At 41.4% G+C, this 27,950-nt stretch overlaps 1 protein-coding gene and 1 non-coding gene across 3 annotated transcripts in view; one reads left to right on the forward strand and one right to left on the reverse strand.

Moving 5' to 3' along the window:
* Nucleotides 1-27,950, reverse strand: part of HHAT (hedgehog acyltransferase) — a 306,476-nt gene that overhangs the window by 245,799 nt on the left and 32,727 nt on the right. For both annotated transcript variants that reach the window (XM_043568904.1, XM_043568905.1), the window contains exon 4: nt 7,198-7,311. In XM_043568904.1, coding sequence (XP_043424839.1) covers nt 7,198-7,311 — 114 coding nt within the window. The remainder of the gene's footprint in view (nt 1-7,197; nt 7,312-27,950) is intronic.
* On the forward strand, nt 22,680-22,796 carry LOC122476662. The gene has a single exon (XR_006295576.1). It is a non-coding gene; the product is annotated as a U5 spliceosomal RNA (small nuclear RNA).

A 27,950-nucleotide genomic window follows, 5' to 3' on the forward strand; every position in this document is an offset into this window, starting at 1 on the left:
AGTCCACCTGTCCCCCTGGGCCTGGTAATGAAATGCCAGAAGCCAAAAGAAGCAAACCCTTCCACTTCCTTCAAACTGCAGCTCATGAGCACCTCCTGGGAGGTCTTCCCTCACACCCCCAGGCACAGGTGCCCACTCCTCCTCCCAGGATCCCAACCCACCAGTACATCAGGTCCACAATCAAGATCAGTGTTTGGTCCCCTCTTGTTCTCACCCAACTTCCCAGGGGGAAGAGCTGTGGCTCTCTATCCTTTCCCCCAACAACCCAAGCTTGAAAGAGGGTCAGAGAAAGACATCCATGGGCAGAGTATAGGTATGGCTGAATAGGCAGCCTCTGCCCTCAGGGGCTTTAGAATCTCAAGACAGTTGTTTCCTCCCTTGAACACCCTAGAGGTGACTGCTCCCGGGAGCACACACAGACCAGTCACAGCACACAGCAAATACCAGCAGACCACAGCAGCAGCCACCATGTACTTGGCTTTTATCTTATACAAGCATAACCTTGAAAAACATCAGACCCTCACCACCACCCCAAGAAGCAAGCAGCACCATCCCTATTGCACAAATGAACAGGCTCAAAGTTATCGACTAACTCACTTAACACGTGTGGCTTGAAAGCAGCAAAGCTGGGATTTACCCAAGTCCTTCCCACAACTACTCTGAAAACTGCCTAAGATAAAAAGAGTCTCAACTCAAAGTAACAAGCAAATTAAACGGAAGAACATCTATATCCTAACCTAGGTAGATTTCTGACGGTGGTCCATGCAAATGGGAACTAAAAATGGAGGGAGTCTGGAAAGAGGGAGGAGCATCCAGTCAAGAGCATTCCTAAAGTTAATCTACATCTTAAATTCTCCAAGGGGCTAGATCTCCTGGGGGGGGGGGGGGGGGGGGGGGGGGGGGGGGAGGGGAGTTGGTTCTTGAAGACAAGAAAACATCACTCTTTAGGCACAAAGCACAGGCATGCATATAGTACATAAAACGGACAGTATATCTGTGGTATTAAAATTTCACAGTAAGAAAGTCACAGTCGGGAAAAGTTTTATGTAAAAAGACTCTGGAGGAACAGGGGTAGTGACAATGAAAACAAGCTACAGAAAACACTGATCTGTAGAAAGCAAACAAGAAATAGCAAGAGTAAGAGAGGCAAAGGAGACCAATCCGACATGGCCACGTCAGTCTCCGTGCATATGAAAGAGTCACAGGGAGGGCAGGAGATGAAACACTCAGTGTGCCCAAGGCACCCTCAGCTCTCCTTCTGCCCCACTTCACTCTTCCACATGTCCAGTTACAGTATATCAAAAATCAAACACAGAGAAAGGAACGTTTATAAGATTTGTAAGGTATAAAGAATAATGAAATAGCACTGGCATACCCACCATCAGCTTAAGATAAGACAAGGCTACATCAGTGCTTTAGAGGGTCCTGGGCATATGTCAATTATACCTCAATTAAAACAAGTCATAAACTGTCAAAGGGGAAAAAAGGGGTGGGCCTGCATTCCCCCCAATTCTATCCACTTCCCACCCCAACCAGACATAACCACTATCCCGAATTTTAACAGTAATCTCATCTTTGTAAGCATATATGTGAATGTATCATTTAGTTTGCACAATTCTGAGCTTTATAAACATGGGATCTTATCTGATGGATTCCTCTGCAACTAGCCTTATTACTAGCTCAATGTTGTGATCCAAAAATTCATCCATGTTGACAATTCTAGCTATGATTCAGTCCTTTCCATGGAATACGTTCACTATAATTCCTCCATTTCCCCATAACAGACACCTGGATTCCTTCTGGTTCTTCATTACAAACATCAATCACTGCAATGAATGGCCTGACTTGCCCCCTGACTGGCAAAAGAGTTTCTCCAGAGACTATGTCAGAAGTAGCACTAGTAGCCTTGGGCTATGCATCTCTTTGAAGTAATATATTACAAAGAAGCTGTACCAATACATACGCACAACCTTTCTGTATGAGTTCAGGTAGCTGTTATTTGTTACAATCAGGATTTTTGTTTTGTCTTTGCTACGCTGGAAAGTAGGAAATGATATAGTTTGATTACTAAAAAAAGTTGAACAGGTGTTCTAAGTTTACTGGTCATTTATGCTTCTTCTTCTGCAAATTCCTTTTCACATTTGTGCCATTTTTTTCTATTGGGTGATTTGTCTTTTTCTTAGGAAATTTCTTTATATATTCCAAATACTAATCCTCTGTCAGGTTGCAAACAACTCTATTAGTGACTTGCCCTTTCACTTTCTTCGTTGTGTCTTTGGCTACATCCAAAGATGTACACTAATTATACACTGAGGATTACACATAATTATACATTGAGAAGTTCTTATTTTAATGTAGTTAAGCTTATCAATTGTTTTCCTTTACAATTTTGTATTTTTTGGGTCTTAAGAAATCTTTCTCAACCCTAATATCAACAGATAGTCTAGATCACACTTTGTAAAAGTTATATGCTTTTTTCTTTTTAAATCCTTAATCTACCTTGAAAAGGATTAGGTGTCATATGAGTTAAGTGTTCATTTCTTTTAATATAGCTAAACAATACTGAACAGTTCATCTTTTTTAATAATCTTTTTTTAAATTTTTTTTAAAACATTTATTTACTTTTGAGCGACAGAGCACAAGTGGGGGAAGGGTAGAGAGATAGGGAGACACAGAATCCAAAGCAGGCTCCAGATTCTGGGCTGTCAGCACAGAGCCCTACACGGGGCTCAAACCCACAAACCGTGAGATCATGACCTGAGCTGAAGTCAGACGCTTAACCAACTGACCCACCCAGGCACTCCTGAACAGTTCATCTTTTCCACATAGATATGAAATGCCAATTCTGTCATAAATCAAGTTTCCATCTATGCATAGGTATTTTCTAAACTCTATTCTGTTCCATTGGTCTATTTGTCTATCCTGGTACCAATACAACAATGTCCTAATTATTATATCTTTGTATGTCATACTTTCTGGTAAGGCATATCCTTTGATTTTGGTACCAATCTTATACTATCTTCATTAAATATACATTTCCTCCTTTTCTCTTTTCTGAAAAAGCCTGGTTAAGATTTAAGTCATTTGTGTCTGGATGTTTGGCAGAATTGGTTTATTACTAGTGTTTTTTTAATTTTTTTTAATTTTTTTAATTTATTTTTGACAGAGCATGAGTGGGGGAGGGGCAGAGAGAGAGGGAGACACAGAATCTGAAGCAGGCTCCAAGCTCTGAGCTATCAGCACAGAGCCCGACGCGGGGCTCAAACTCACAGACTATGAGATCATGACCTGAGCCAAAGTTGGACGCTTAACCAACTGAGCCACCCAGGCGCCCTGATTACTAGTATTTTCTTAAATAGATTTGACTAGTGATTAAATTTCTTTTCATGGTTTTAGTAACTATTTGGTCTATTTCTTCATGAGTCAGTTTCGGTAAGTTATATTTCCAGCAATTTGTCTGCTTTGCCAAAGTTTTCAAGATTTTTGGTGTAAAGTTGTGCAAAATACATATCCTCTTACTCTATTTTTTCATCAGCTTTTCCATACTTAATATCGGTTATTTGTGCACTTCCTTTTTCCTTGACCAATCTTACCATTAATTTCTACTTTTATTTTTGTTGTTTTCTTCCTTCCTTTTTCTGTTCTTTAACTTCTTAAACTGTATGTACTTTGCTCATTATTTTCAGCCTTTCTTCTTAATAGGAATGTGTAGGATTATGGTTTCCAATTAAATACCATGCTAGCCACACCCTACAAGTTTTGATACATGTAGCATTTTTCATTTATTTCTAACTATTTTCTAACTTCTAGTATGATGATCTCTTTTTGACCTACAAGTTATTTAAAAGTATGTTTTCTTTAATTTCTAAATGAGTTAGAGTTTTTAGGTCATCTCGTGTTACCAGTTTCCAAACTCAATTGCACCGGGATTAAAGAGAGTAACCTATATAGAACAGATACTTTGACATTTTGTTGAAAATACTTTGAAAGGTGTTGAAATGTATGGTCTATATGTCATTAAATTTTATAAATATTCTGTGAATTCTCCAGTTGTTAGATATAATAATTTACATATATTCTTATATCAAGCTCATTAATTATATTTTCCTTGTTTTTCTAAATGATATATTAGTCATGAAATTATGTTAAAACCTCTCCCTATAATCAAACTTTTTCAAGGTTTTTTTTTTTTTTGGGGGGGGGGGAAGACAGCAAGACCCAAGCAGGCTCTGTGCTGTCATCAAGGAGCCCAACATGAACTCAGGAACCATGAGATCATGAACTGAGCCAAAATCAAGAGCTGGACACTTAACTGACTGAGCCACCCAAGTGCCCCATAAACTTTTCTATCTTTATGGTACTGATCAACTTTTGCTTTACATCTCCTAAAGCAGACAAAATTAGAATTGTAACACCCTCCTAATGGAATTAACTCTGTATCATTAAACAATAATCCTCTGTCACTAATAATGCTCTTTGCCGGTTATTAATAAAACCACACCAGTATATGGGTGGACAGGGGAGTCTTAGGTTTGCTTGGAATGTCTTTTCCCATCCGTTTACCTACCAAACTTTCCATGTCCTTCCATTTTAAGTACATCTTGCTAAGAAGCACATCTCAGGACTCTATTTCTTTATTTTCCCTTACTTCTGTTTTTCTTTTTTAAGTGTATTTATTTTGAGAGAGAGGGAGAGGGAGAGGGAGGGAGGGAGGGGGAGAGAGGGAGGGAGGGAGAGAGAGAGAGAGAGAGAGAGAGAACACACAAGCGGGGTAGGGACAGAGAGAAGGACAGACAATCCCAAGCAGGCTCCGAGCCATCAGCACAGAACTGGATGCAGGGCTCGAACTCACAAACTGTGAGATCATGACCTGAACAGAGATCAAGACCCGGACGGACGCTTAACCAACTGAGCCATTATTTGTTTTTCTTTTATCCAGTCCGGCAACCTCTTTCTGGGGGGTATGGGTGGGGACTGGGTCCATTTATATTGATTGTGACTACTGATCTATTTATCTGCCATTTCTTTTGTGCTTTCTCTTTGTCCTGTTTTCTCCATGTTACACCCTTACTTCTTAATGACATTTATGACAAATGAAGCTCCTCATTTTTAAGGGGGTTAAAAAAATAATAATGCTCTCTTACCACCCCTACCTTACACAAAATGACGAATTAAAGTCCTGCCGTGAAAAGCTTTCCTAAAGTTATAAACCTAATCAGTGAGAAAGCCAAAGACCCGACACATCATCGTCATCTCGTACTCCTCTCCTGCACTGCAGTTCACCCACAACCATGGCAGCAGTAGCAAGAGTGGACACATCTCACAGATCGTCCTCGACATCCTTCGTCTTTCCCTCACACAAGTAACAGTGACAGGTAGTAAGCTATTCATTTCACAGATGGGAAAACTGAGACCTGGGGCAATAAGTCATCTGTCTGTGGGCAGAGAAATTTTAGTTAGACACAAAAATGTTAAATCTCTAGAAAACTTGAAGTCTTAAAAAAAAAAAAAAAAAAAAAGACCAAACAGAAATTTGTGGAAGAAAAGAAACCCATTAATGAGGGCTTAGGTACCTAAAATCGCTACTAGCTTAGGGACACCCAAAAAATTATTATTTACTATTGGGTCTGCTCAGAAAGCTCTATGAAATGTTTCAATGTATGAAGATCTGGCAGCATATAACAGTGAAGTTTTTGCCATTTTAGAAGACGGGAACCACTTGGGTACAAAAAAGTAATCAGTATCACATTTAAAACAAAGTTAATGTGGGGCGCCTGGGTGGCCTCAGTTGGTTAAGCGGCCGACTTCAGCTCAGGTCACGATCTTGCGGTCCGTGAGTTCGAGCCCCGCATCAGGCTCTGGGCTGATGGCTCAGAGCCTGGAGCCTGTTTCAGATTCTGTGTCTCCCTCTCTCTGACCCTCCCCCGTTCATGCTCTGTCTCTGTCTCAAAAATAAATAAACGTTAAAAAAAAAAATTTTTTTTAATAAATAAATAAATAAATAAATAAATAAATAAATAAATAAATAAATAAAACAAAGTTAACGTGTCGTTGGAATTTCCTATCTTCCAGGATGAGACACGATCCTAAAAAGCACCGATTTTCAAGAAAGAGCTAAAAAATAGCCCATGTCCAGTACACGTTTGTAACCACACGACACCCTGTTTTCCTTAGCCTCACACTGTGGTCTGTCGTGCCCAGAGGCTCCTGCTTCTTCTGTCTCTTCACCCCCATGAACCTCTAAGAATCAAACGTTTCCTGTGGGCTGACTTCCAAGTCAGTTTTTGGTCGGGTCATCTTTACTATGTAGATTTCCAAGCACAGATTCATTTTTTTTCACTTGGGGAATCTACAGAGTCAAGAAGCGTGTATCAGAAGACGCTGGACAAAAGCCTGGCCCCTCAGCGACAGAAAGATCCTCCAGGCAGCGTCTGAGATCCCTTGGGAGCTAAACCCATCAAGAGGCTTTCAATCCTCCCTCCTGTGAAAGCACTTCTCAAACATCCCCTTTGAAGTAGCCCTTGTTCTCCACTCCAAGCCAGGGCAAGAATAAAAAAATACTGCTGGAATTCTGATCTACAACAGCTACCGTGGCATAAAGTATTCCACATTGAAATGATTCCCATTTAGTGATATCATTCACTACTTTCTCCTGAACTTATACATTGTCCTCAACAATCGGTGATTTTTCTTTTTAAAAAAATTTTTTTAAATGTTTATTTATTTTTGAGACAGAGAGAGACAGAGCATGAACAGGCGAGGGGCAGAGAGAGAGGGAGACACAGAATCTGAAACAGGCTCCAGGCTCTGAGCTGTCAGCACAGAGCCCAACGCGGGGCTCGAACTCACGGCCCGTGAGATCATGACCTGAGCCAAAGTCGGACGCTTAACCGACCAAGCCACCCAGGCGCCCCTAATCGGTGTTTTTTCAATACGATCATTTGATCAGGTATGATCTTAGTTTTATTCTAAAACCTTCATATTCAATGGTTTTAAAAATAACCTGGAGGAAGCAAATGCAGGATAAGAATGTATGAGATCTTTACCATAAATGTCTTATTGATCATTAGCAATTCTTTCTCATCTTTTCCAGACTCCCAAGGCCAATATCCACATCTCCTGATTCCCAGTTCAGGACTCTTTCCTCTCAAAAGGCAAAGAAACAGGCATAAGAGGAAATGCTGCACATAATCATACCTTCCTTGCAAGTACACCGGCCACCTGAGACACAGCCATGTGGCCCAGCAGAAACCGCACCAGCTGCTGTTTTCCCCATTCCATCCAGAAGCTCCACTCAAAGTCATTTGGGTCCTAAAGAGAGCAAAACAGGAGATTATCCGAGGGATTTTGGTACATCTTAGGCAGAACACAAACTCCAGTTAATAAAACAACCAGAAAGAAGGACGAGAGTCCAAACTCCAAATGACATGCGCGCATTCCCAGCCCCAGCACTGCCACAACACCACCAGCTTGTACCCTTCCCTCCAGCTTGGCTGGTCTCACTGCCCTTCTCTGAATCAGTGTCTTTTCAGAGCTGATCCCCCAGGACCCTCTGTGGAACAAAAACCATTATTATTCCCATTTCATAAAAGATGAAACAGAGGCTTAAAGAATTCAATTCATGTACCCGGTGTCACATAGATAATATCAGTTCATTGCTTGCACTATCTCAGGTTAGCCACGCAAACGAGAGAAATGCAAATTGGCTGCTAATAAAATTGCTTAAGGTCAATCGTGTTAAGTCTTGCTGTCAATTTGGGCAGGAGAATGAAATTAACCAATTCTCCATTGGATAAGGATGAAAGAATGAAAGATATACTTCCCTTCAGGAAGCTCTGTGTCCATTAACACCCTGTGTGTAGGTGTCTATTATCACCCCATATCTAGACATGCACCAGGAACAGTATCCATGCAGCTCCCTGGCAGAAGCAGGTGAAAACTTCTGGGTAAGACTACGTATGAATAGCTGGGGACTAACATCCAAAAACCTGGTTTGGCCTTGGGAGCCCTAGGGAGACCATGGCAGCTGATTCAAATATGGAGGGAACAAACAGTGATTGGCCATTCTAAAATGGGCAATGCACGCTTGGCCAATGAGCATCTCAATGATGAAGCGGGGATTTGAGATCCTCAGGATTTTCTAGCCCAACTGTATGGGTGGGGAAGGAATCCCTGAGTGACTATTGATATGGAACAACTCACCAGTCTCTGCAAATGGAACTTTAATTGGATTTGGAGGAAAATACATGATTTTTTTTTATACCTAAGGATTGAAGAGTAATTTCATACCAGTTACACATTTAAAAATTCTTTTTCCAGAAGGTAAAGCATAGATAAAATTTATCTTGATTCATATCAGACTATGAATACAGAGGTAGCAAACCTCGTAGCCAAGGTTATAAGCTTGTTTTGGTTTAGATCCCAGATCTACCCATATACTGTTTGTGATGACTCTGAGTGAGATACTTTATACCTTTCTGACCTATCTGCTCATGTGATAACAGTACTGATCTTCCAGGGGTTTGTGAAGTTTAAATGAGAACATATGCATACCGAAAGTTTAAAACAGTACCTGGCATGCTGCACTCAATAAAAACTGCTACTTGCCACCAACTGTTAGTCCCATGTACTTCTCATCCTATGTTAACCAGCAAGACTGTATCGTGCTTTACAATGTGCCACTTGTTTTAAAAAAAAAAAAAAAAAAGTTTTTCCATTTTCCAAATGAATACAGTATTGTACATCATCAAATAAAACACGTTCCTCACACTCAAGATCCTGATCCATAGACAACCTGCTCGTAGAGCCCCCATCCCCATAAAAATTATGGGTCTCGTCCAATTCTTTCCATTCAGAGATGATGACAGGGTCCAAGATGTGCACGTGCCACATGGCCAGGCAGCAGCAGAGCAGAGAACTCAAAACCTTTACCTTGGCTCTCAATCCCTGAACCAAAGCTCATTTCCTCATCTCAAAAATTCCAGATGAGTCAATTAAATGAATGAATGCAAACAAGCTCAAAGGTCACGTGATGATGCCATGCTGGGAAAGTGCCGCTTTTGTAACAAGGATACAGGCAAAGAGACACTAAAAGTCAAGGTTGAATTTTTTTAATTCCCCCCTCAAAAATATTCCAATATCCTACCTTTTTTTATTATAAAGAGTGTTCTTAAACACTAAGAATAACACTTTAAAATCAGAACCCCAGGCTTACCAATGCTTCAAAGCTTCTCCAACTTTAACTTTCTAGGGGGAAAAATGGTATCTCATAAAATGTAAGAAACCAAAAAGACCTTGGTGTTCCAATGGAAGGCCCAGGCCTACTGAAAACCCTGTGCTAGTAAAACCCCATCAACAAAAGTTAGGGTCTTTCATCATTAATTCTTTTGCAGAAAATATCCATTTATTTTTTTTTTTTTAATTTTTTTTTTCAACGTTTATTTATTTTTGGGACAGAGAGAGACAGAGCATGAACCGGGGAGGGGCAGAGAGAGAGGGAGACACAGAATCAGAAACAGGCTCCAGGCTCTGAGCCATCAGCCCAGAGCCGGACGCGGGGCTCGAACTCACGGACCGCGAGATCGTGACCTGGCTGAAGTCGGACGCTTAACGACTGCGCCACCCAGGCGCCCAGAAAATATCCATTTAAAGGAAATAAAAACATTTCTCTCATGTCTATCCTTCTCCATTTAACATATTTACCTATAGGAAATCATGTCTATCCTAAGGAAATAATCGGACAGAAAAGTTGAGCCAATGAATGGAACAAGATGGCCAATAACTAGTGGTTGATGATTTGGGTAAGAAAAATGTTGACTCACCTGCTTTATAAGCAAAAACTTTACAGATACTGAGTTCAATCACACGTTTCAAGGCAAATGTTAAAGCCTCAAATTAAGAACAATTTTTTTCATATTCTGTTCCTTCCTCCACTTCCTTTCTTGACCCTGCAGTTCTTAGTCAATTAAAACACTCTTCTTCAGGTCTCTAAGTGAGCCAGACATAAACTAGGGATCAATTCAAGTCAGACAGAACCAGGAAGGCTCCTCCACAGAGAAAGGGGAGACTAAACTCCAAGGAACAGTAATCTACATCCAATCTTCTAGATCCGTGCTTCCCAAGTTCAGTGTGCACACAAATCATCTACACATCCTGCTAACATGCAGATTCTGGCCCAGCATCACCTCTGGGATGGGGCCTGGGATTCTCTATTTCTAACAAGCTCCCAGGTGATGATATCTGCTGGCCCAGGGACCATATTTTGAGTAGCAAAGATCTATATCACTTATTATGCCTTCTTCCACCTGAATGGTCGTCACCCCAGAGGATCCTTAACAGTGCACCCCACCCCATACAATTCCCAGGCAGGGACACACTAAAGCTAATATTTGCCAACAGAACAACCATCATCCCGCTCACTGTCAGAAACTCTGAGCACCTTAATTCAACATGTTTTAAACTAAGTAAGTTAGCATGCACAGTTACTCATTCTGATACTTTCAATCTGCAACCAGGCAAAACCGAGAAACCTAAAAGCACATGACAGTTCTAGGCATCTCTTAAATAGTGACTCCAACTTCCTGGTGAAACAGTCTTTCCTATTCTTCACAAAAGAAAGGGCCTGGGCCTGGTATTCTTAATTGCTTCTTTCCCCATCCAGAGAGCAGAGTCCTATCCTAGGCCCTGTGGGAAAACCTGTGTATTCCTCACCCTTGGGGAACTCACATCACCAACACTGACACCCCGCAATCAAGACACTGAAAATCCACTGTAAAACAAGAGAGGTCACAGTGATGTAATTCGAACACATACACTTGTATAAATAAGACCTTTCCTTCTCATGTAAATCACTACCATTCTGGGTATGTGTTTTCTAACAACCTCATAACAACCCTTCAAGTTTTTTGAATAGACAAATTATTTGCCCATAATGAGTAGAGGGGAGAGCTGGATTTCAAACACAGACCTATCTGTTACCAAAGATGAAGTCCTTTTCCAAGATGTTCCTACTTGTGCTGACTCTACCTGGACTTCCCTAATCCACCCAGACAGACAGACAGACACACACACACACACACACACACACACACACGCACGCGCGCACATACATGCACCCTACTAACCAAACTGCCTCCGAGAGGGTACCTCCTTAATACCACCATAACCACAAAGATGTTGGCTCAAGTGTGAGGTCTTCTTCCTTCTTCCAGGTGGACCTCATTGTGTCCCTATCATTCATATCTGAATTCCAGCACCTTTATTATAACATAACTTATTGGAGCACTTTTTATTATAGTCAATTCATGTATTTTCTCTCTAGGGAGAAAAATGGCAAGTTCTTGAAAGTAACCTTGACTTAACCAAATTTGCATCAGGTATGCCCAACATTTGGCAAGCCTTAAAAATGATGGGGGAGGGGTGACTGGGTGGCTCAGTCGGTTGAGCGTCTGACTTCGGCTCAGGTCATGATCTCACAGCTTGTGAGTTCGAGCCCCACATTGGGCTCTGTGCTGACAGCTGGGAGCCTGGAGCCTGCTTCAGATTCTGTGTCTCCCTCTCTCTCTGTCCCTACCCCTCTCACGCTCTGTCTCTCTCTCTCAAAGATAAATAAACGTTAAAAAAAAAATTTTAATGGTGGGGGAGTAAAATCAGCCTAAGTTCTTTTTTTTTAAATTTGTTTAATGTTTTTATTTATTTTTGAGACAGAGAGAGACAGAGCATGAGCAGGGGAGGGGCAGAGAGAGAGAGAGGGAGACACAGAATCCGAAGCAGGCTCCAGGCTCCAAGCTGTCAGCACAGAGCCCGACGCGGGGCTCAAACTCATGGACCGTGAGATCATGACCTGAGCTGAAGTCAGACACTTAACTGAGCCACCCAGGCATCCCTAAAAATCAGCCTATGTTCATTTCTACTCCTGCACAAACCTGGGTAAGTCACTAGGCTCTCTGGATCTGAGCCTTCTACGTCTAAAACGAAAGGCTAAACTAGCATGATGTCTAAGATGCCCTTAAGAGAGTAAAAAAAAAAAAAAAAAAAAAAAGTAGGGGTGCCTGGGTGGCTCAGTACATTAAGCAGCCAACTTTGGGTCAGGTCATGACCTCATGGCTCGTGAGTTTAAGCCCCACATGGGGCTCTGTGCTGACAGCTCAGAGCCTGGAGCCCATTTCAGGTTCTGTGTCTCCCCCTCTCTCTGCCCCTCTCTCACTCTCATTCTATCACTCTCTCTCAAAAATAAACATTAAAATTAAAAAAAAAAAAAAAAGCTACTTTCCAGACCAAGGGAAAGAGACACTACTAATAGAGTGTCTATAGACTGCTGACTGAGCACCCACCATTCTGGCGAGGGGTTGATCTCCCATCACCCCCCCAATAACCAATCCAGGCCTCCACACAGTCCACCTGCTCTGTTCCAGAAAGTCCACCAGCCTGCCCTCTTCCCCAGATTGGGTAGAAACTACTACAGTATATTTACTATGTCGTAGGATTCTGCCCATAGCAAGATAAGTCAACCATCCTCAGAGAGGCTACATATCCTATGTCCCAGGTCCAAGAGCAAATACATGACAAAGGCTGATTTTAAAGCCCTAGGTACTAGACCACAAGGCCCATATTTCATGCGGTAAATACCTATAACATAAAAATAGTTAAGATGGTAAATTGTAAGTGCACAGCTCAGTGGCATTAAGTACATTTACACTGTTACACAACTGTAACCACCATCCATCTCCAGAATCTTCAGCTAGAATGTTCAACTACTTGACTCAGAGTTAAATCTGACATTCATTTCCATGCTTCTCTGGAGCCCTGAAGGGAGGATGGATGGAGATTCCCACAGAGTGACTAGTACCGTGTATGTTTTTGTGCTATGCATGTATTTGTTAAGTATAGATAAACAATAAACTATTTTAGTCTGATAGTCCCAGAAACACAAATTCAAGAGTTTTCAGGCTGCATATCCTGAAACAGATAGAGATACTCACAGGCCAAATCTGAGAGAGTTGACATGCTCAAGACCCCACAAACCCACTAAAAAGAAAGGAAGGCAGAAAGGTTCTAGAAACTGGACTGAAGAGAAGTGAATCCATGGTTAACCAAAGGGAAACATGAACATTCAGAAAAGCTGCAAGATCTGGAATGCCAGGGGAAAGGGACCATCCTACCTTCTTCTCAAAATAAAATGTCGGCTCTGTATGGCCGACTCTTCCAACCTTTTTCTAGCATGACTTCCTATACATTAGAGGTCAGAAGGCAAAAAACAACAACAACAACAACAACAACCTTACATTACCTTACATTTCCCAGAATTCCCTGCAGCTAGCATGTCTACATGTGCCCCAGCTTCTGATGAACAAATACACAATGACTCTGATAAGAGCATAAAGATGTGCAGGCTGGGAGACTCTTCTGAAAGTATAGTGGCAGAGGCCCTTGTTTTTCCGCAGCACCATCAGTGGACACTCCAGGGTTCAGTCAGTCCATCCAGAGGGTTGGCAGTTTTGGTTAGCACACTCGCTGCACTGTCCACTCAGGCTGGGACCTGTGCAGCAGCCACAGTTTTGCTCTGGAAATTGCTCCTGGAAGTTCACTTCGTGCCTGTCCCTGCAGTCCTTTTGACTGTTCTAAAATCTCCTTAAATCCCTGCAATACATTCCTTTCTGCTTAAGCAGACCAGGGTGGATTCTGTTCTGTGGAACAGAACCTTGATCAACATACTTTGGAAGGGATTTTTCTCCTGACTGCAATCCAGTTCTACTTGTGTAACAGAAGCCACTACGAGAATATTCACTTTATTTATTTATTTTAATATGAAATTTATTGTCAAATTGGTTTCCATACAACACCCAGTGCTCATCCCAACAGGAGCCCTCCTCAATGCCCATCACCCACTTTCCTGTCCCTCCCACCCCCCATCAACCCTCAGGTTATTCTCAGTTTTTAAGAGTCTCTTATGCTTTGGCTCCCTCCCTTTTTTTCTTCCTTCCCCTCCCCCAAGGTCTTGAGTTTCTCAGGATCCACATAAGAGTGAAAACATACGGTATCTGTCTTTCTCTGCCTGACTTATTTCACTTGGCATAACACCCTCCAGTTCCATCCATGTTGCTACAAAAGGCCATATTTCATTCTCATTGCCAAGTAGTATTCCATTGTGTATATAAACCATAATTTCTTTATCCATTTATCAGTTGATGGACACCTAGGCTCTTTCCGTAATTTGGCTATTGTTGAAAGTGCTGCTATAAACATTGGGGTACAAGTGCCCCTATGCATCAGCACTCCTGTATCCCTGGGGTAAATTCCTAGCAGTGCTATTGCTGGGTCATAGGGTAGATCGGTTTTTAATTTTTTGAGGAAACTCCACACTGTTTTCCAGAGCGGCTGCACCAATTTGCAGAGAATATTCACTTTAAAGAAAACTATTCCAAAATAAGTCTACTTATTGCAGGAAAATGAAATGGAGCAAAACACTAGCCTAGCCGGTCCAAGGGGTTCTAGAACTGGATAATGAAGGCAATGAGTGTTGCACATTCACAAGTGCATCTGTTTATATATTTCAAAACCAAATAGAAAATGATCTACCTTACTTACCAATCTGTATTTTTCATTACCATAACTCTCTTTTTCTCAGAGAAAACAACAGAGAGCTGAATATACTGTATATTACTATTTTCCTTACCCTCATATCCAGCATTTCACCAAAAAAAGAAATATAACAGAAACATTAGACACTTTTGTGTATCTATTTCCTACATAGCATTATGTTCATATTATTTACCTCAAGACCCAATTCCTAATCACACTGAGCAAGTCACCTCTGAACAAGGAAAACCTTTATAAGATACCTGAATCCAGAAATGTTTCCCTGCACGTTCAAAAGCAACAAGCTCACCTTAATGGCCTATAAATTTCCAAAGGAGAAAGAAAAAGAAGAAGAAAAAAAAAAGGACTAATATGTAGGAACTCTGCACAGAAGAAGCACTGCTCTCTGAATGAACTCAGGCTAATGATTCACTTAGCAATTATTGGAATAGTTTTCTCTTTCAACAGATGCTTTGCTATTTCTAAAACAATTTGAACAAAATTATTTTACTGCCCACAATTTCCAGAGACACTCTTCCCCCAACCAACATTTCCTCAAAGATAAAATGTTTTCCCTACCAAATTTTTTATTCTGTAAATAATAAAGTCTCTGCTTAAATGTCTTTACCGGCCTCCACAGGTAAAGAAGATACTCACAGGATAGGGATCCATCGACAGGGCTGGCGTAAACTACAATGGTTCTACTGTGTGTCATTCCCAGTCTCTTAACTGGCCTTCATGATCTAAGCCTCACAATCCATCCAGGGCATAATGGGGGCAGACGGATGTTCTGCAGAAGAAAAAGCCTCTCAAGATGACTTAACTAAATCAAGAACACTTAAATTCTTCGAATCTCTTCAACCCAACTAACAACCTAAACTCAGTAACATTCTCTGACTACCCCTCTACCTACCTACTTCCTAGAAGTTGTTCCAGAGTATTCAGGACTTATGCATATACTTGATCAAACATGTAAAGATTCTGTCTCTGCCTTGTCTACTCTATATTTCTCCTTTTCTTCCTGGAGCTAACAAAAAGAATCAAATTTTTAAGAACAAATAGTACATTCTAGTATGAAGTCAAGGCTTTATAAAAATTATATTCCTTTCTCCACAACTCTCAAACTGGAAAAACACTATATTTTCTACCAAGTATATGGAGAAATGAGTTGTAAATGAGTAATAAGGCTGATAAATAAGTTAGGGATCATGACAAAAAAGTAATAGAACAGGATGGCTGGACAGCCAATTATTAACATATGATTTCCCAGCTACAAACTCTAATAAATCATGCATTCTATTAGCATCTCTTCTCCTGAATACCAAAAATACAACAGGAATCACAGTAACATAGAAGAAAAAAATGGTCCGCCAACCTTTGAGGGCCTTGGCCCCTAACATGGCCCTCCCACTCGGAGAATTTGCTTTCTGCTTAGGAAGTTTGCATACATACAAGAAAACTAGTTAATACACAACATCCCTGCAGTGGGCAAAAACTAGCAAACTAGAACTCCAGGTGGAATCCCCAAATGTCAAGTCTTCAGGGAAGAAGGTCAATTAAGAAAGATATGAGGGATAGAGGCACCTGGATGGCTCAGTCAGTGAAGCATCCAACTTCGGCTCAGGTCATGATCTCGCATTTCATGGGTTTGAGCCCCTCACTGGGCTCGGTGCGGACAGCTCAGAGCCCGGAGCCTGCTTCAGATTCTATGTCTCCCTCTCTCTCTCTGCCCCTCCCCACTTGTGCTCTGTCCCTGTCTCTATCTCTCTCTCAAAAAATAAACATTAAAACATTTTTTAAAAGAAAGATATGAGTGATAAAAAAGAAAAACATTTTTGTCATCTTTCCAGGGGGTACAGGAGGGCAAGTCTTCATCATCCCAGATACCATTTTTTTCCTTGAATTTTACACACTGCATGAAAGACCAGGGAAGTGGCAGAATATATGAAGGGTTCTCCCACACACCTTTTCTATCTGTCCCCTTTGCCCATTAGCTGCCCAAGCTCTCAAAGAGACACCTCCCTGTGAAAGAGAAATTACATATACTGGTCTCTGCTCCCAGTGCCTGGCACAGAGCTCCTAAAACCCTTGTAATTTCTTGTAATAAGAGCATAGGAACATTTTTTGTTCTAATACTTGGTCTTTGACCCTAGTTCCTGACACAGAGCTCCTAATTCCCTTGGAATTTTCTGGTTGGGAGGAACACCTTTTGTTGTAATAAGGTGACTCTTGGTGGCCTCCCAGATGAGGGCTGCTCACCAGAAAGACTAAGCCATGATTAGAAGCTTGGAATTTTCAGCCCCACCCCCTCTCCAGAGAGGGGAGGCAGGCTGGAAGTCAAATGAATGTTCATGCTTAGGTGAGGAAGCCTCCATCAAAGTTCCACAAGTACCAGGGTTCACAGAGCTTCTGGGTTGGTGAATGCACGGAGGTGCTGGGAGAGGGCGCTCCTGGAAAGGGCATGGAAGCCCCACACCCCTTCCACAGATCCCGCCTATGTACTTCTTCCATGTGATGTTCACATGTATCTTGTATCACACCCTTGTATAATAAACCCATGTCTCCCTAATCCTCCCATTAAGGATGGCTAAAAACTCTGGATATAACTATAAAACAAACATAAGACGACTCTGAAAGATGAAAAGAAGAAAGCAGCCTGGCTAGGAAACTCAGGATTTGAGGAATGACATAAACAAAATAATATAACCCACAGATGGGCTTCATAGAGCAGATGACATAGGAAAAGAATCACTGAACCTAAAGATAGGTCAATAGAAATTATACAATCTGAGAAACAGAATAGGCTTAGAAAATAAACAGAACCTCAGAGTCCTGTGGTACAATTATAAAAGATGTAACTTTCATGTCATTGCAATCCTGGAAGGAAAGGAAAAAAATGTAAGGCTGAAAAAAAAAATTAAAATAATGGCTACAAACCACACAAATTTGATAAAAGGCATAAACCTACAGATGCTGAATGAACCCAAATCAAATTAAATATACCAATTAAAAGAAAATGGCAGGGGTGCCTGGGTGGCTCAGTCTGTTGAGCGTCCAACTTTGGCTCAGGTCATGATCTCACAGTCTTGAGTTCGAGTCCCGCAACGGGCTCTGAGCCTGCTTCTGATTCTGTGTCTCCCTCTCTCTGCCCCTCCCCCCATACTCTGTCTCTCTCTGCCTCTGAAAAAATGAATAAGTGTTAAAATTTTTTTTAAAAAATGAAAAGAAAATGGCAGAATGAATTTTTAGGAAATGATCCAAATCTATGCTGTCTATAAAAACTCACATTAGGGTCGCCTGGGAGGCTCAGTCGGTTGAGCATCCACCTCTTGATTTCCCCTCAGGTTGTGTCTCATACTCTCTTGGGTTTGAGCCCCACATCCGGCTCTGCACTGACCCTGCAGAGCCTGCTTGGGATTCTCTCTCCCTTTCTCCCTCCTTCCCTCTCTCTCTCTCTCTCTGCCCCTCCCCCCAGCTCGTGGTCTCTCTCAAAATAAACTGAAAAATAAATTATAAAAATTCCTTTCAAATACAGGTAGGCTGAAAGTAAAGGACAGAAAAGGATGCACCATACAAAAGAAAGCAGCAGTCACTATATTAATATCAGATCAAGACGACTTTGGTGAAAGAAAATCACCAGGCTCAAAAGGATCATTCAATAATGATAAAAGGGTAAATCTGACAAGAAGACATAACAACCCTAAATGTGTCTGTACCAAATAACAGAGCTTTCAAATCCATGAAGAAATGACAGAAAAGGAAAGACAAATCCACCATTACAGCTGAAGACTTCAACACCCCTCTCTCTCAACAGTTGATAAAACTGCTGGACAGAAAAAAACCAAGGATACAGGAAAACTTACCACCAACCAACAGGATCTAATCGACATTTATAGAACATTCCATCCAACAGCATCAGAACACACATTCTTTTTAAAGATCCATGGAACATTCACTAAAATAGACTATATCCTGGGCCATAATACAAATCAACAAATTTAAAAGAATTTCATCATACACAGTGTATTTTCTGACCACAATGGAATCAAACCAGAAATCAGTACCAGAAAGATAACAGGAAAATCTCCAAACACCTAGAAATTAAGCAACATACTTTTAAATAACCCATTCTAAATAGCCCTCCCCCTGCCCCATGCTCGGCCTCTCTCAATAATAAATAAATGTTAAAATTAAAAAAAAAAAAAAAAGAGTAAAAGTCTCAAAACTCTAAGCTACCACCTCAAGAAACTAACAAATGAGCAAAATAAACTCAGAGTAAGCAGGAAGAAGGAACCATAGATAAGAGCAGAAATCAAGGAAACAGAAAAATCAACGGAATGAAAAGCTAGTTCTTTGTAAAAATCAAGTTCACAAATCTCTAGCAAATGGAGAAAGAATAAGAGAAGACAGCCTAAATTACAGATATCAGGAATGAAACAGGATATCACCAAGCTCCACAGAAACTGAGGCTAATAAGGGATATTATGAACAACTCCATATACATTTGACAGCTTAGATAAAATAGAATAATTCCTTGAAAAGCACGAACTACCAAAACTCACCCAATACAAAATATATCATTTCAACTACCAAAAAAATTAAATTCATAATTTAAAAACTCCCTAAAAAGAAATTTCTAGTCCCAAGTGGTTTCACTGAAGAATTCTATTAGACATCTAAAGATGTTCTTTTTAAGAGGGAAACACTAACACATTTTGCAAGTCTCACAATAAACACATGAAATCTGAAGTTAAAAATACAAGACTATATATAATTGCTCAAAATCCAACAGTACCAAAAGAGAGAAACTACAGTCCAATATCCCTCATGAATATAGACACAAAAATTCTAAACAGAACATTAACCAATGAACTCCAGCAACGTATAAAAAAATTATACACTACAACCAAGTGGGTTTATCCAGGGATAGAAGGCTGATTTAATATCGAAAAATCAATCAAAGTAACCCACCATATTAACATATTCTAAAGAAACAAAATCCCATGATCATATCAACTGACACAGAAAAACATATCTGACAAAATTCAATGCTCTTTCATAAAAATTCTCAGAAAACTAGGAATAGAGAGGAACTTCCTCAACTTGATAAAGAATATCTACAAAAAATATACAGAAACATCAAACTTATTGGTGAAGCCTGAATGGTTAAGAATAAGAAAAAGACAAGGATGTAGACTCTCATCACTCTTACTAAACATAATACTGGGAGTCCTAGCCAGTACAATAAGAAAATAAAAGTTATACAGATTGAAAGTTAAGAAATAAAGTTATCCTCATTTGGTTGTCCAAGTAGAAAACCTTGACAAATCAAAAAAGGGAGAAAACAAAAACACCTCCTATAATAAATGAGTTCAGAAAAGTCATAGGATATAAGATCAAAATATAAAAGTGAATTATACTTCTATATACTAGCAATTAACATAGAAGTTGAAATTAAAACTATAAGACCATTTATAATTGCTCAAAATTTAAACACTTAGGGCTGTCTCACTGGCTCAGTTGGTAGAACATGCAACTCATGAGGGGGGGGGTAGGTGATAGGCATTGAGGAGGGCACCTGTTGGGATGAGCACTAGATGTTGTATGGAAACCAATTTGACAATAAATTTCATATTAAAAAAAAAAAAAAAAGAACATGCAACTCTTGATCTTGGGATTTTGAGTTCAAACCCCAAATGTAGAGTTTAAATTTAAAATAAAATTAAAAACAATTTTAAGTGTTAAAAAAAAGGAATTTTATAGGTATAAATTATAGGTATAAATCTAACAAAACATGTATAAAATTTGTATGCTAAAAACTACAAACACAAATAAATCAAAAGAGGTATATAGAATAATACGCTACCCTCAAGGGCTCGAAGAGTCAACGTAGTAAAGACGTAAGTGTTCCCAAAATTGATCTAACATTTTAACAAAATTCCTATTGAAATCCTAGCGAAATGTTTTGTAGACATAGAAAAGCTTATTCTAAAATGTATATGGGAAGGCAAAGGAACTAAATGAGCTAAAACAATCTTGAAAGAGAATAAAATTAGAAAGATTACCTGATTTCAAGACTTACCAGTAATCTTAGAGAATGTGGCATCAGTGGAAAGACACACAGATCAATGGAACAGGAGAACCCAGAAATACAGCCATACTAGTCTGGCCAATTGATTTTTTTTAATTTATTTATTGTTGAGAGACAGAGTTCGAGCAGGGGAGCGGCAGAGAAAAAGGGAGACACAGAATCTGAAGCAGGCTCCAGGATCTGAGCTGTTAGCACAGCCTGATGCGGGGCTTGAATCCATGAACTGTGAGATCATGACCTTAGCAGAAGTCAGGCACTCAAGCAACCAAGCCACCCAGGCACCCCTGGCAAATTGATTTTTGACAAAGGTATAGAAACAATTCAATGAAATGAAGAATAGTCTTTTCAATTAATGGTGCTGTAGCAACTAGACATCCATAAGCAAAAAACATAATAATATATAAGCCTCTACCGAAGCAAAGATAAAAATTAATTTGGGGTGCCTGGCTGGCTCAGTCAGTAGAGCATATGACTCTTGAGCTCAGTGTTGTAAGTTCGAGTCCCACGTTGGGTGAAGATATTACTTAAGGATATTAAAAAATTTTTTAACTAAAAATGGATCATGTATTTAAATGTAAAATGCAAAATTATGAGACATCTGGGGAAAAAATAAAAAATCTATGAGCCATACAACTAGGCCAAGAGTTCTTAGAAATGACACCGAAAGCACAATCCACAAGAGAAAAAAAAAAAATTACTAAACTGGACTTCTGTGAAAGACCCTAAGAGGATGAAAAGTCAAGCTACTGACCAAAAAAATATTCACAAACCACCAATCTGACAAAGGACTAGTATCTAGACTATATAAAGAACTCTCTAAACTCAACAGTAAAAATAAAATAAACAATCCAGGTGGAAAATTGGCAAAACACATGAACAGTATTTCACCAAAGAGAATATACAAATGACAAGCACATGAAAAGATGTACAACATCACTGTTAGGGAAATGCAGATTAAACCATGAGATATCACTGCACGGCTATCACAACAGCTAATATTTAGGGTCTTAATAATACCAGATGCTGGCAAGTATGCAGAAAAAACTAAGTATCTCATGTATTACTAGTGGGAGTGTAAAATGGTAGAGCCATTCTGAAAAATAGTTTGGGCTGCTCTCTACAAAAGTAAACATACCTGTATCGTACAATCCAGGAATCAAGCTCCTAGATATTTATGCCTGAGAAATTAAAACTTATGTCCACACAAAAACCTGTACACAAATACTCACATTAGATGTATTCATAATAGCCCCAAACTGGAAACAGCCAAAATGCCCTTCAACAATGGAATGGTTCAACAGTGTGTGGTCCATCTGCATCATGGACTAACACCCTGCAGTGAAAAGCAATGAACTACTGAGACACATAACTTGATGGATCTCAAGGACGTTATGTTAGAGTGTGGAAGAAAAAAAAAAACAGTCTCAAAAGGTTACATACTATATGATTCCATTTGTATAACATTCTCAAAATGACAAAATTATGAGATGGAAAATGTAACTGGTTCCATGGGTTAGGGACAGGGAGAACAGGATGGGTGTGATTAGAAAGAAGCAGCAAGAGGGTTCTGTATCTTGTGGTTGTGTATCTTGCTTGTGTTGGTGGTTAGGGGATAGAAAAGGAAAGGAATGGAACCATACTCAAAGTCCCAATATACAAAAGGGCTAAAACTAGTTTCTGTGGTTGAACCAGGACAAAGCATATAGACAGATTTCTGCTTCGCCCCCTAATGGTGGCTCCAGGAGCAGCAGTGACTACAAAGTTAGTTGCACACTCTCAAAGTGGATGACTCAGGCTTCTCATTTGCATCCCATAGTACCCTTCATAGAGTACAGTCTTTTCACATTTAAAAGAATATTTCTTCCAACTCAATATTTCTAACTATGAGAAGCATACTTACAGAATTTCTTGTACAAACTTTGGGTAGAAAGTAGTACTGATGGATAATGAGTCACCATCAGTGAACTAGGAGTTGTGGTTGGTGGACTAGTAAGATTGACAACCCAAAGCCATACTCTGGTTTCTCTTCAGATCGAATAAATCTTTCGCCTTTTACTAAAGATTTCCGTGGAGAGAAACAATTCTGAGTCTTTGGACAATTTTTTGAGGCCTTGCTTTGTGTAAGGCTGTATCAGTTGTTGTAACAAAAGACCAGTCTTGTAGGAGGGAGAGAAAAAAGTAAGTCCTTACAGAACATGTGAAATCTTCCCTTTTGCTAACTTTAAAAGCCATTATGTTGAATGTCAGCAAAGTGACACTCAGCAGACTTCTAAAATAGCAAGATTCTAATTAGGGACATTACCTGATAGAAGCATTTCACTGTATGATTAAGGGTGAGTAGTTTACTAGAAAGGTCTTCTAGTGACAAATAGCTTGGAATCCCTCTCTATATAATTTCACAGTACCACAAGCTCCAAAAGGATTTCATAGGGTTCTGGGACTGATTTCTTCTGCTTGCCTAATAAACGTCTGCGTGATAGAATTTGGTTTGAGGTTTGCTTTCATGAAACCTGGGAGCCAAATGATGAAATAACTAACCCCCACCCCCACCTTTATTTACATCTTCGCCCACAAGTCCCACAATCTCGATCTCACTCTCACCCTGCAGTTGCTTCTAACTTCTTTTAACAGAGACTTACCAACTGTGATGTCATGATTTTAAAAGGCAATAACCTTTTAAAGAATGCTGACAGGCACTACTTCTAGGAAACTACTGAGAGAAGGGAGCATTTCCCTTCCTCCCCGCATCTCTGCCCGAGTTTCAGCTCCAGGCCGCAGTTCACACTGCCTAGGCTAGAAGGATCTGCTGCTTCTCTCTGAATTCCGTTAGAACACGGAAAGAAGGAGTGAGTTGGCATGTGAAGGGCTCTAATTGGAAATCCAGTCCCAGATGGTTGCAATTCAAATAATATCCAATATCGTTATCTAAAGCCACACCTAAGAGTCTATTACCATAAGCAATGTTAGAAATAAATAATTTATAAGTGAAAGAAGTGGTGTTCAATATATATGGTGGGTTAGAGATTTTCTCGGGCTCTAATACTCTTCATAAGGATGAGGCACAACAGTCCCTCAGCCAGTGGCCCCCTCTTCAGAGTACTTGGATAGTGAGTTCAGTCCTGAAAACGGGGGGGGGGGGGGGGCATGAGCAGGGGAGGCACAAAGAGAGAGGGAGACAGAATCCCAAGCAGGCTCTGCACCATCAGCACAGAGCCCCATGCAAGGCTCAAGCTCACAAACCCAGAGATCATGACCTGACCCGAAGTCAAGAGTTGGATGCTTTACTGACTGAGCCACCCGGGCGTCCCTGGAGGAGTACTATTGACCCATCATTTAAAACGCCCTGCGAATTAAATCATCATTCTCTCTTCAAATATAAAAATAAAAGTCATCCCTCAAAAAAAAAAAAAAAAAAAAAAGCCCAGCACCCAGAGCTTCAGGGAAAATGGCCCTAAGTCTAGCCCTCCTTTGGTTCTATGTCCCTTCACTTCCTAAGACTATCCCCTGATCAGACTCAACAGGGCGTCTGCTCCCAACCATAGAGTAGGGCTGCCTCAGCCTCGGATGAATCCTTCCTGCAAGGGGCTCGTTGGAGAACCTAAAGTCAGAGAGCAGAGGCTTCTCGAGCTTTCAGGAACAGGTTTAATGGGAAGTTTGGCACCTGCCTACTAATAAATGTTGCACACATGGCACAATTCACATCCAGACTCTTTTCCCAGAACATACTACTTGGCAGCAAAGTTGTGGGACAGGAAGATATTTAACTGCTACCCACCTCCACCTGCTGGAAACTACTAAGAGTAAAACCGAAGAATCTGACTTTTGTTGAACCACCAAGCAGATTTGGGTCAGTTCAAAGCATGGCCCTCCAGGGAGGGCCTCAGCTCAAATCTGCCTCCTCCAGGGAGCCTTCTCTGGCCATTCCAAGGTTAGAAATTCTCCCAGAAATTTTTGGCTATACTAACAAGAGACACTCACACGCCTGGAAACATTGTGTTAAGTGTAATGCTAGGGTCAATTTTCAGGCAGGACACACAAATAGGGCCAGTTGTCCTGGCTGTATATTACTGGTATCTGTTCAGTTTGCTTGAGGCCTCTCCTCTTTGTTAAACACAGACAGCAGCAGCCCTGTTAAAGCTATCTGTCAGCCTGGCATTCTCAGACACGGTGTAAGCAACTTAAGGAAAGAAACCACACCTCTTACTTCTCAGCTTCTGGCACCTCTCGCAGCCTGGGCCCCAAAGCAGTTGGTAAGTAAACAGTCACATGTAAACTGACTGCTTTGTGGCCGAGAAATTTCTCGCTCAAAACCTATTTCCCCACTGCAAGGTCTAAGTATTCATGGGAAACACCCTGTTTCTACTCATCCCTCTCCCTTTCCCCTTCTCTCTCTCTCTCTCTCTCTCTCTCTCTCTCTCTCTCTCTCTCTCACACACACACACACACACACACACACACACACACACACACACACACTTAGTTTTGCGGAGCTGAACTCTTGGTTCTAACTTTACCTTATTTCCCCTGGCTTCTTCAAGTGCCTTTATAATGAAACAATATTTTCTATGAACTAGTGGATATGAGAGAGAGGAGGGCAGAGCAGGGCGCCTGTAGGCTCAGAGTGAATGAGCAAATGTGATGTGTACCCATCTGCATCGCAGATCCCATTTGGACACAAGGCAGAGACTTTGTGTCACCACCACCTCAGTTTCGTCCTGCCACACATCAAGAAGGAAATCCAGCTGGGATGAAGCTAGATAAGAGTATACTGACAGGTAAGACGCAGGAGTTCTTTATGTTAACAAGAGGGAAATCAAGCCCAACGTGTGCTCGTGAACCTTCCTCCCATCACCAGGCTGTGGGTTTCTTGGCCCCACCATGTGGAGATTCTTCAGCCCACATTCTCTCTGCCTGGAGGGGCTGGCAGAGAGCACAAGAATCTGCCTCTGCTGAGCAGCCCCTCTGTGAAGGGGCAAAGCTGCATAAAATCCAATTTTCTGTTAATAAGGATAGGCTTAAAGTTCTCACGCACAGCCCAAGTGCTTATTAATCTGTTCCCATCAGATGGAGGGAGGCAGAGATATATAATGACACTGGCATCATCTTTGAGAGGCTATGGCCTAACAAAAATGAGGTGAAAAACCTAAACTCTCTAAACCCACCAGAATTTACACACATGAAACAAAGCCAATGTTGCTGAGGGACCAGTGTTCCTTTACAGTAAGCCCCCAACAAGACAGGCGGGTTCACCGTAATCCAACAAACACTAGTGGACTCTCAGGCAGGGAGAGGTGGAGACGAAAGATCCTCTCACATCTACAACAGATGAGGGTTAGATAACAACGGTTCAGGAAGGAGTCCTGGGAATGGAACTCACAGAAGAGAGAACGAAATGCCAACCGGAGGCGGGAGCAAGGGGAGAGGAGTCGGGGACGGTCCCCTCTGGGCTGTTCCTCCAGCAGAGGGGAGGTGCACACCAGCCCGCAGGAAGCGTCATGTGTAGGAAACATCAAGGCATCTGCAGGGAATGGCAGACAATCCTGTTACGTAGCAGCAAAGGGTGACCACGAGGATCCGAGGTGCCGTAACCAGGTAGGGTCAGTGGACAATTAGGCCTGAATGTCATCTACGGAGTCTGTACTTCACACATCAGAAATGGGGGGCCACGAATGGGTTCTGAGTAACATTAGGAGATAACCCATCCTGGACATTAACTCCAGAGATGCACAAATCTCGGGGGCTGAGGGGAGGTAAGGTAAAGGTACAGGGTGGGCAAAGCAGGAAAATCACAAGGTTCCTGGAAGAGGCCACAGAAGACCCGAATCCCTTCAGTGACTGTCCACTGCCTTCTGAATAAAGTCCGGACTCCACACATGGCGCCCAGGGGCCTTCGTGGTCAGCCTGTATCTTACGCCTCCTCCCCACACCCAGCCTCCCAGCCAAGCTGAATGATTCTCGCTCTCTCATCCAGGTCCAAATGCACACTACGCCCTTCACCCACCTTCCCCACTGGCTCCCAGCACCCCCGCTGGAACTGCCATGAGTCCAGGTCATATGCACCTTCTGCTTCCGCACGCCCCACGGAGGGTCGCACCACACACCTCGCCACCCATCGTCACCTTTCCCCCAAACCCAGAGCCCAGTCAGGAGACACACTGAGCCCGGAATGTCCTGGCCTCCCCACACACAGCACATCCCCTGCAAACCTCTTACACAGTAGACTCGCAAGGAATATCTGTTGAGTGAATCAAAACAGAGCTTGTTGTGTTTTTAAGTATTGAAATACAGAGGAATTAAAAATTAAGCTGAACCTGAAAATCTGTACAGGCAAAAACTTCAGTAGCTAAAAACTGTCTGTACTTTAGAATAGTACCTCTTTTCTCCTCACCAAGACTTAACTGAACAAGCTTCCCTTCTCTGATCGTGTCTTTTCTTCCTAACCCTCTGACAGGCACCGAAAATCCCTCTTTGCCTCTTCTTCTGAAAGAACTCCTTACCTACAAGGATGCCCCAATTTCAGAACCTGCCACAGGAAGGAGTGTCTTCAGGAAAGAAGGAGGAATCAATTACATGTAAAATCTTTCGTGTTACATTAGGCTTTTGAGTGCTCTCTCCGGCAACAGTCTGCTTCTGGATTTAAACGCTTCTCTGCAGAACATTACCTGCTTGCCAGAGAAGGGGAATCAGCAAATCTCAACTCTGAAACAAGGATGTTTTCCACGGAAGGTAAAAAATAGCAAGCACAACAACACGTACTGGGCATACGTTCTGCACCAGGCACACACATGCTGGGCCTTTTCTGTCCAGCATCTCTTTCCCCACAACCTCCCCTTCCCATGTAATAAAATTAAGGCTCAGAGGAGGTAAAGCATTTTCCAAAATGCTGTAAACTGCATTGTGAACTCAAGTCCGACCAACTCCAAACCTGCACTCTTTCCATTATGCTACCAGAACCAGAAATGATAAAAGGGGAAAAAGTCATGACAGTATAACCTGACATAGAGTTTCGCTTGTTATCAGTTTGATTCAGACCCTGTCCAGAAGCAAGTTTCCTATATCAGGCAAGGAACGTGGGCATGAAAAAGTTTCCTTTATCTTTTGGGACCACCAGCAAGAAAACCAGCATGAAGACAAAGACAAGGGGACCATCAAACACCAAGACAGAGAACGGCCAGAACTGGAAAGGTACCAGGCGGGACCCATCCCTGGCCACCCGTGGGCTCCCAGCACACAACTGCTCCAAGAAGCACTGGAGCGTGCAGGGAAGGGCGCTTCTAGGCCC

The sequence above is a fragment of the Prionailurus bengalensis genome, chromosome E4 (assembly GCF_016509475.1).
Source record: "Prionailurus bengalensis isolate Pbe53 chromosome E4, Fcat_Pben_1.1_paternal_pri, whole genome shotgun sequence".
In the NCBI taxonomy this organism is placed as follows: Eukaryota; Metazoa; Chordata; class Mammalia; order Carnivora; family Felidae; genus Prionailurus; species Prionailurus bengalensis.